The following is a 10267-nucleotide window of genomic DNA, read 5'->3' as shown; positions in this document are numbered from 1 at the left end:
GAAATTGAAAAAAATAAATAAAAGACATCACCTTTTATTTCGAACAAAACGTCGATATACAAATCGAAACTTTTAAAACAAGAAATTCGAGTTTCGCGCCATCTCGATCGATACGATATATTTCAAATTATAAAGAAACTTTAAGACCATTGATTTTTAAAACTTAATATATGTACTTCGTTTAATTCATTAAAAATCACAGTAATGAAATTTAGGCAACAATACTTAAACATTAACATAAGAAGTTAATTAAAGAAAGAATCTTACGATTCATAGTGAAAGAGACTCATTTAGCAGTTCCACTTAATCACGAAATACAATAAAGAACCTAGAAACCTAACCACATATCACTAATACAGATTCACGCGGGAAAATAAAAAATTTAAATCAAAATTTGTCGACATGAAGAAATATAAGTGTTTGCATATTAAATTTTCAAGTATTATCACAAAAACAGACAAAAGAAATTGAACTTTGAGTATAACATGGAAAGGAAAGTATTCTACGTTTATTGGTCAATGTAAACGAATGTCGCGATATTGACCAATAGGAAACAGCATTGTTCACGCGTTGAGAAATAATGCAGTGTCGGGGGAGCAGGCCACAGTGATAATTGTGTAGCAATTGACAGTGCAGCATAAAATATCGTGTACGTAGATGCACGTTATTATTCAGATCGAAATTACGGATTAATCCTAAGATGTCATCGCCTGCACAAGTGGTGAGCAATATTCTTTATTATCGATCTGTCTATTCCCGTGAACCTTTTCGTTCATCCTTCTTGAATTTTCTACATTTCCTTTATTATATACGTATTGACAACTCTGGTATGCCTTTGTTATTTTTCTATTGTCAGAACAAAGCAGTGGAATGATATTATTTTCTTTCACTTTATAGAAACAAAATGTATAAACGTCAAGAACCAACGTCATGTCAAACAGCTGTTTTCTTTGTTTTGAACGAGCGCTGTCTTTTTTTTTATGCATCACGTTCTGCTGACTTTCCCTTTTTGTTTATGAACTATTAATAACTAATGTTAGCAGTATTGCATACGCTGTTGTACGCATTCATGCTGACTGAGGACAAAAATATAGAAAAAATTTTCTGAACTAAACATTGTGTCCGTTTTCAGCTATAAAATCAACGTTTTAAGCTATTAACCGCTTTACGCAATTCAGATATACAGTATACAATTAGCGACCAAGTACGTATTGATTGTGTTACAACTGTGAATTAACTTTGCCTCTATTGATATGAGCATTTAATTCTCATTGAACACTCTTGACAGAGTGCTGTAATCTTCTAATGGTTATTTAATTGATCATTTAACACTATACACACACACACACACGCGCAGAGAGAGAGAGAGAGAAAGAGAGAGAGAGAGAGAGAGAGAGAGAGAGAGAGAGAGAGTTTTATTGAAATGTGTTTTCATTTGATATAAAGAATAAAATCAGTTCTTGAGGATTAATTATTTTCAGTACCACATTTTGCTTATATTGTTTGTGAAAGTTTTATTGTTGAAGCTTGTTTGTGTATGACATGCAGTTTATATGCATAGAAATATCCCTTGAACTACTTATCTTCTATGGACTTTTAAGTTAAGACAAATATTGTGATTGCAAAAGGATATGGAACATTGATTAACCAAACCATTGTGTTTTAATGTTCTGATAATACATTGTTTTCTATTATCTTATCTCTTTTGTGTTTGTTTACTTTCCTTTTGATTCAACCAGCCTTCTTAGTGTTTCATTGCAAAATAAAAATCCTGAAAAATTATCAACTCTTATTTATCATTTTTTTCTGTGCAATCTGCTTTTTTAAAATAACAAATGTGTACTATATGCACACGAATTACTTTGCATTATTAACAAGATTAATACTCTTTCTTAATACTTTATTTATTGATACTTTTTCAATGGTAGAAAAAAGAAACCATTAAACTCATATAAAAATACCATTAGCATTAACGTCTTAGTTGAAGGGGTAGCTTGGTATCTCGGGATAAAAAAAAGACCTAGAATTTTGTCGTTTCGCTAAAAAAATGTTTTAAGCATGTAGAATAAGGCTTTCAAAGATTTTTTATAAAGCTCGAAAAACTAAGACTATTATGCACGATTAAAGAGCACAGTGTTACATTTTTTTAATCGCCCAGTGATAGTTATAAAAATTGTTTAATTTCCGTGCTTCATATATGGACAATTTTTTAATTTTCGTAACTCAATTGAGTAGCAAATTTTACAAACCATTATAATATTTTAATTACCCCGCGTACATGGCATTAATTAAAAAACATTCGTTTGTGGTATAAGTGTAGCTTAATAGACAAAATAAGCTGTCAAATTTTGTCTAATACTGTACTAGAAAAAAATTCTTGAAATATTGCCAATTACAGAGCTGCCCCTTTAAGGCGGTGTTAGTCACACGTTCACGGCCGTTGTTCGATTCCAATTTCATGTTTTGTCTGTTCCAGTTAAAAGGTGTCGGCCCAAAGCTAGTCCCATTCTTTAAAAGCGTATCCGTATATTTTATATTACTGGCCGAGCAACCTTCCTTGTTGACAGCATGTTTCAAGTGTTTACCAATTATAAGTCTAATCGTCTTTGTTCTCCTACACGGAATTAGTTTATCGCAGGAGTAAGTGCAAAATGAATTTTGCATGTGCCAATCCTTTCGTTTCACAAGCCTTCGTCTTGCAACCGTATCCCAAAAAATGAATCTAAAGGCATTGAATGTAACGAGGAAAACAGTTAAAAAATTCCAAATCTAACCGACAAAAATTTACATTATCAGCGCTCCAAATGTTTTGGTCATAAAACATGCGGATAATCAACCGACGGTAATTTATTGACTTCCATGTTGCATAAAATGACACTTCTGACGAGCGGAAGAAACGAGTTAATCGAGTTTATGTTACATTTCCGTGGCTACTTGTAGGTGCCAGCCAGCCATTTACCATGTGACCTCGCTTACAAGCTTATTTTCAGGTCGCTTTTTTCCCTAATCGGTAACGCACATTTCAACTTCCCGCCAATTTATCTTTTTTTCTCTTAACGATCTCCGCATTCCACAGATCGCGTGAAATTCTCGATCGGTATTGTCGAGAGCACATTTCGGTGGAACAAAGGAAGTAGATCGATTCGTTAAACGTATATTCACTATCGACCTCGTGATGCTTACCGACGATTTGTTCTTGTTTCTACGTAGAAGTAATCGAGCCTGAAAGGTTTCATTGTCACACCAGAATAATGTTCAACAAAGATACTTTTCGTTACTTAAAATATACAGTGGCTCTGAAAGTTAATCGAATAAATGTTGATACTGAAAAAGTTACCTGAAAATGTAAGTGTAAGCTAGAATATACTACTTCATCGATTCTGTTCTCCTGTTGCTCAAGATCTTACACCGTCGGAGTTGGACATTATCTTTACTTGAAATTTTCGCGTTCTATCAGTCATTCGATTAAAATATTCACGACTTTAGTATTTAACAAATATTTGTATTGTATTGTTTGATTTTTATTTCGAATAAATATACCCATCTTTGTCGCCATAATGGAAACGACGTTTTTGGTAAATAATATTGATATTTCTCGATATATATTGTGTGATATTTAACACAATACGCTTAATTTTTAAAAAAGAAAAATATATGATGTCATTTACAAAATTTGTCATTGCATTATCGCTACATTTGTATCGTTAAAATTAAAGTTACTATATATTTTATGTCTGGTGACGTTTGAAGACAGATGCTCGCAATTTATTGTATTTTTTTCAGATACACCTTCTCCAGGCGAATATTGACGGGTTTGATATTCAGTTGCATCGGAGATGCGCTATTGGTTTGGCCCAACTGCTTCACGCCAGGGATGTGCATGTTCGCCCTAGCCCAAATCATGTACATCAGTGCGTTCGGTTTTATACCGCTTAATATAATGCTAGGTACAATTCTATACGCAATGTGTTCGCTAGGTAAATATCATAAAATTTAAAATTACATCAGTCAAAGTTTATCCATTTTTTTAATTAGAAATAAAATTTATTCAATAACGTATATTTACAATCGACTTGAGAATTTATGATTGTAAATATACGTTATTGAAAATAAATATTGATAAATTAAATTATGATCGTAATAATTATCAATCGATGCAAAATTTAAAAATTCGTTAAAAATTATTTTATTTCGATCAAATTACACATTTCAAAATGGTGAGCTTCAATAATAAAAATGTTAATCATACGTACATTAGAAAAGGAGCATAAACAGCGTACAGAAGTAAATATACCTTGTGTAGTATTGCAGTACCTTTGTGCGTTCAATTATAATAAATGCTCGAATTATAGCCCATAGTTTTGCAAGCACAATTCCGAACGATGCAGCAAATTCGTATTGGTTGCTGCTATAACGCTGTCACAACAAATTTCTTGACATGCTGTGTCATAGCATAACTGGCTAATGCGTACTAAAGTAATACCGAAATAATAAACAACTTTATAACAATTCAAGCATTTATTATAATTGAACGCACAAAGATACTGCAATACTACATAAGGTATGTTTATTTCTGTACGCTGTTTATGTTCCTTTTGTAATGTGCTTATGAATAACATTTTTCTTATTAACGTTCACCATTTTGAAACGTATAATTTGGTCGAAATGAAATAATTATTAACGATAACATTGCCCTTGATTAAGCCGACATTTCAAGATTCCGGGTAATTTCAAGGTCATAGTGTACTAAGTCGTTGAATTCGTATGAAGTCAAAAATATGTAATGTAATTTAAAAAAGTTAAGGTGACCTTGATTTTTTATCGAAAAAACAATTTTTTGGAAATTTCTCATATTGCAATTTGAGTTAATTGAATGCTAATTAATTTTTATTCGAAACACTTTTGTTGGATTAACGGAAGTACCTGAAAAATCATAGCGACAGTTACGTGATACACCCTCTATACAGGGTGGTTCTGCTAAATGGGACCACCTAAAATCTGCCTTATTTGTTGTTGTGTGAAAAAACTTCTCAAGATAAAGTTACACTATTTTAGAGGATACATGTAATTATGGAAAAGGTTTTTTTTTTCAAGGTCATATTTTTACGAGATTTCAAGTCATCGTTATTTTTTTAAACGGAACCCTATATTTTATTTTCGATATCCTTGTAGAGAGTGAAAAAACAAATTCAACGACCTCAATAACCATACCATCCCCTTCATTCAATTTCGAGATATAGGATTCCATTTAAAAAAATAACGATGACCTTGAAATTTCGTAAGAAAATGAACTTGAGAAAAAACCGTTTCCACGATTACATGTGTCCCCTGAAATAGTGTAATTTTGTTCTGAGAAGTTTTTTCATACAACAATAAATAAGGCAGATATTTAGGTGATCCCATTTAGCTGAGTGATCCACCCTGTATACAGGGTGAGGCACCTAAAACAGGTCACCTGAATATCTCGGCTGTTATTGGTTATAGAAAAAAATGTGTCAGACCAAACTTGCATGGTGTCGAGGGATACATAGTTTGATGTAAATAGTATTTTGATAGGTGTAGGCGTATAGGTCATATGAAGGTCGACTTGGAGTTTTTAAATGGAATGATAAATTTTTTTATGTACTGTCTAGTACAGCGTTTTAAGACCTTGAATGATGTTGAGCCATAGGTCATTGTACGCATCTTAAAACGCTGTACTAGATGGTATATAAAAAAATATATCATTCCATTTAAAAACTCCAAATCAATTTTCATGTGACTTCTACGCCTCTACTTATCAAAATACTATTTACATCAAATTATGTGCCCTTCGACACCAAGCAAGTTTGATCTGACACATTTTTTTCTATAACCAATAACAGCGGAGATATTCAGGTGACCTGTTTTAGGTGCCTCGACACTGTATTATACAGGGTGTCCCGTAACTGGTGGTACAAGCGAGCAGGGGGTGATTCTACGTGAAAAACTGAATCGAAAATGTAGAATAAAATTTTTTCATACGAAGCTTTATTTCTGAGAAAATTAAATTTAAATATTCGCTACAAACTGTTACTTCTGCTCATATTTTTACGTTGATAAACAGTGGTAATGTCACATTTCGCAAAGAAATAGTCTACGCAGAGGATAGTGTAAATCTGCAGCTAAAAGAAAGAATGGTACAGGATTTCACAGAATTGAAGTGTCAAAATATCGTATCATCAATCCATAACTCTTCGATTTAAAAAGCAAAGATTTGTATGCGTTAATAGACGTTACTTTCAACAATTCGATTCGTAATGTAAACTGAAATTAAGGAAATCGTTAATATATGTATTATCAATACTTTTCATGAAATTAATATCGTTTATTAAATAAATCGTTTAGAAAATAAAGCTTATTATGAAAAAATTTTACGTAGATTTAAATTTTCACGTAGAATCATCCCCTGCTCGCTTGTACCACCAGTTACGGAACACCCTGTATACGCAAATTATTAGAGACAATAAAAATTGTATTTTACAGTCATATACACTCTGATGCCTGGTTTAAATGGCATCCTGGTTATTGGAGTGCCAATTTACACTGTATTATTGACCACCATGGCATGGAGGGCCATTTCAAGAGTACAATTTTACAAAGTATGCATAATTATATTATATATATATCTGATGTTTTCCAATCTTCAGACTTCATGGGTCATTTATTTAACAAACTTTGAAATATACGACAAATTCCTTAAGCCATGTGTAAACAGAAAGGGTAGGCGATGATCTACACCTAGACCATATGAAAAAAGAGAATGGAAATAGAAATGTATCATTAAAGAGATATTGATATTATAGAACATTATGATAGGAAACACCACCACTTTCACATCCATTATGCAAAATCTATTGAATAAATTATTTCTTCACCAGGAGTTATGGACGTGGACTAAATTATGCAGTTGTATCGGTAGTATATGTTTCGTCATATCTGATACCCTGCTTGGTTTTCACTATTTCCATACTCCGTTACCTTACTCTCAGGTACTGGTGGATTTTCTAATATCTATTTATTAAAAACTTTTCAGTTAATTTTTCATATTAACCTATGAATTTTGATCCTTAGGTATCTATAATGTTAACGTATTACGCAGCTCAACTGGGAATAGCTTTGAGCGCAGTGGGCTCCAAGAATAGTAACAATAATAACAACGTTAGCAACGATAAAAATGATGCAGCCCTGGTAAAGGGTTAAGGGAATAATTTCGTCTTCTACTTGTAGACTGTAAATACGAATCGATATACGATATACTGCTCAAAATAATTTTGAAAGAAACATTTTTAAAGTTTTAATTGTATGGTATTGATAATCTTCAAAATATAGATACGCATGTTTGTTTTATTTGGAGCAGTATATCGCATAGCGGAGATGTAGCGTAATTGTTCTTTCTAACTAGATTTAATGCACCTCTTCGAGAGTGATTCATGGTAATCGTAAAACTAAAGTCATGAACACTGCCACTTTCCTAAGGCAACAATTTTTACCTGACTATGGGGATGGTTTATCATTCTAGTTGATATTTATTGCGTCGTATTTAACCAGAGCGTTGATTGAAATGCTGTGATTAATGAAAAATGAACACAAGATAATATTCAATGTCGATCGAAATGTTTTTTGCAACGGTAGAAATTTTTCTCGACGTCGACACACTACTATGTGTTCAAAGGATGTTATTTACGATTATTTTCACGTTTGTCGAACCATCAGGATCAATAAACGTGAATTACAAGTAAAAATAGGAGATTTCAGTATTTTCAAACATTTTTTAAATTCCTCGAGGTATAGTGTTTTGCAAATATGTCGCATGTATTAGCTCGTGTATTATCTCACGACGCATGGTACGAACCAAAACGCATTTTTTTGTACAGTAGCGTGTAAATGTGTTTAGTATTCGTCAAATTTGTACAGATAGAACAAATTCTAGGTGCTTGATACTGTTTCTTGAGTTAAACAATATTGAGGAATTAAAAAAAAAATATTTAATCATTTAAACAATTTTTCACAAATGTTTTTATATATACACACACACACACGCGCGCGCGTGTATAGATAGATAGATAGATAGATAGATAGATAATAATCCAGAATATTTACTTAGAGAGAGGTATGATAGACCGTATATATTATTTTAATATTGCATTTACCGATAACAATAATAGGTATTAGACAATAGTATTGCATTTATTCTATTTTATAACTGTACAATAGGCACCAAGTGAAATACTGAACAACTAAAATATTTTTTCGTAGAGACTACTTTTTCTATTAACTTGGAGGAAAATATCAATGAGCTTTCCTTTGGAACGTGTATTTTGTAATTTATAGAAATGATAATGTTAATCGACTCTTATAGACGACTACACTTCATATATATGTAGATTTCGATAACATATCACTTGAAATTAATTGAACTCGTCATGTTTAAACTATAAAAAGAATAAAATTGGAGCTGGATAAAAATGAATTTGACAGACAAAAATATTAACGATTGACTATTGAACTAAAAGGTTTTCCTGTTGGAAATGAAAAGAGATGTCAGAATTATTTGATGTGATTCAGCTCTTTAATACACATATTTAAAAAAAAAAAAAAAAAAAAAAGCCATAGGCATAATATGGACTTGCAAGATACAATTTGCATGCATATATTTCAGGAAACAGAATATTTGTAGAAATGTGATATTCTCTGGATCTCTCTTCTTGAATTTAATAAACAAAAAAAAATTGCTAGTCTCTAGAGAACAAACTAACATTAAAACTGTTGCAATTGCAAATTATATATTTTATAATTCTATTATGAATATACAGATAGTTTTAATTTGATTACTAAATTAGTCACAGGAACATGTAGAATTAAATTGTATTTTATACACAATTAAAGTTTTCTTAACTGAAAAAGACTACATCTTTCTCTAAACATTTACTATTGTAAAACCAAGGTTTCTGCTCCTCCTCGTCGTACAACTATGCCATTGGACTGTTTGTTTTCTTCTGCACATTTCATTTTACGTTCAAACACTCTAAAAAAATTTATTTATTCTTTTCCTCCTTTTTTTTCAAAATGATAAAAGTGCAATACATTATGTTGCTTTTACTCACGATAATACATCGTTCCACATTTGCATTTGCTTTTCCTTTGATATGACAGTATCCTTTAAATGCTCCTTTTCCAGCATCAAACTTTTAATCTTGGCTTCTTCAGCTTGGATAGTAGAATTTAATTCTTCTTTGATGCTTTTTCCGGGGTCAGATACTGAAGGATCCTATATAATAACACATTAATTATACATACATCAAAAGCACGAAAGAAAAATTTAACTAACCTCCTTATCACGTTTTATTCTCTCTTCCATAGTCTTCATTTTAGTTATAGATTTCTCTAGCTTCTCCTTTCCTTCAGTTTCCTGTTAAATATGTTAAATAAGAAATTAATACAAACGATTGACAACATAGAATTATAAAACAAATCACCTTTACTAGTTTTGCTTTTCTGTCCTCAAGTTCAGACTGCAAATCGTTAATAGAGACACTCATGCTAGATTCTACTTCAATCTGCACTTTTTTTGCTTTTTCCTGCTCACTTTCGAATTCACGGTGCTTCTCTCTCAACATTTGAATTTCTAAAATGTTTAAAATTATTCTGTACTTACCACTATATTTGATTACGATATATGTTTATACCATTTATTAATGGGATCAATCTCGTTCGAAAAGTAGATATATCTCGACATAATTGAAGATTGATCGAAGATGCATTTTCCGCCGAGAAATTATCCGAAGTATTCTTCTTCACAGTCTTTAATATCTCTCGTGCCTGGTTACACTGATTAAACTAACCGCAATAAACGTTATTTCCAATCTATAAATGACCCAAATTGCATTTTTAAGAGTACCTGATCTTCCAAAATGGCGGTCGTTCGATGAAGCACACTGTTCTCTGCATTAAGCCATGCCAATTCAGCTTTACAATGTTTATAGAGTGTACCTCTAGTTTTTAAACGATTTATGTACTTCTTCAATTCCTCCCCCTTAGGAATCACATCCTCTACTACCAATTTTGATAATTCTTGTTTCACTTTCAGTTTTAACAGCAATTCTTGCAAAGAATTCTCCGACTTTTCCAATTTTTCCAGCACATTTCTCTTGATATTCGCCACAGCAGCTGCTTGCTGTCTGAACGGTTCGATTTTATCAATATTACTCTTAGAGATCTAAAGAAATTTCATAAACAAGAATATATA

At 31.9% G+C, this 10267-nt stretch overlaps 2 protein-coding genes across 2 annotated transcripts in view; one reads left to right on the top strand and one right to left on the bottom strand.

The window, feature by feature from the left end:
• Window positions 1-605: 605 nt before the first annotated feature.
• Window positions 606-7221, top strand: LOC108573327 (lysoplasmalogenase-like protein TMEM86A). The gene is made up of 6 exons (XM_017935735.1): window positions 606-721; window positions 2477-2640; window positions 3784-3977; window positions 6505-6620; window positions 6900-7010; window positions 7093-7221. Exons 1-6 carry the CDS (start codon window positions 701-703, stop codon window positions 7219-7221), a joined length of 735 nt encoding a protein of 244 aa, XP_017791224.1. The 5' UTR covers window positions 606-700.
• Window positions 7222-8949: 1728 nt separating this feature from the next.
• The window catches only part of LOC108573353 (intraflagellar transport protein 81 homolog), a 3265-nt gene continuing 1947 nt past the window's right edge, over window positions 8950-10267 (bottom strand). The window contains exons 8-13 of the mRNA XM_017935765.1: window positions 9920-10237; window positions 9708-9858; window positions 9498-9646; window positions 9350-9430; window positions 9126-9289; window positions 8950-9046 (exon numbers count right to left, since the gene is read on the bottom strand). Coding sequence (XP_017791254.1) covers window positions 8950-9046; window positions 9126-9289; window positions 9350-9430; window positions 9498-9646; window positions 9708-9858; window positions 9920-10237 — 960 coding nt within the window. The remainder of the gene's footprint in view (window positions 9047-9125; window positions 9290-9349; window positions 9431-9497; window positions 9647-9707; window positions 9859-9919; window positions 10238-10267) is intronic.

Source organism: Habropoda laboriosa, unplaced genomic scaffold (genome assembly GCF_001263275.1).
Source record: "Habropoda laboriosa isolate 0110345459 unplaced genomic scaffold, ASM126327v1 scaffold134, whole genome shotgun sequence".
In the NCBI taxonomy this organism is placed as follows: domain Eukaryota; kingdom Metazoa; phylum Arthropoda; class Insecta; order Hymenoptera; family Apidae; genus Habropoda; species Habropoda laboriosa.
Note: the sequence above shows the minus strand (reverse complement) of the source record. Positions and strands in the feature narration are given on the sequence as shown.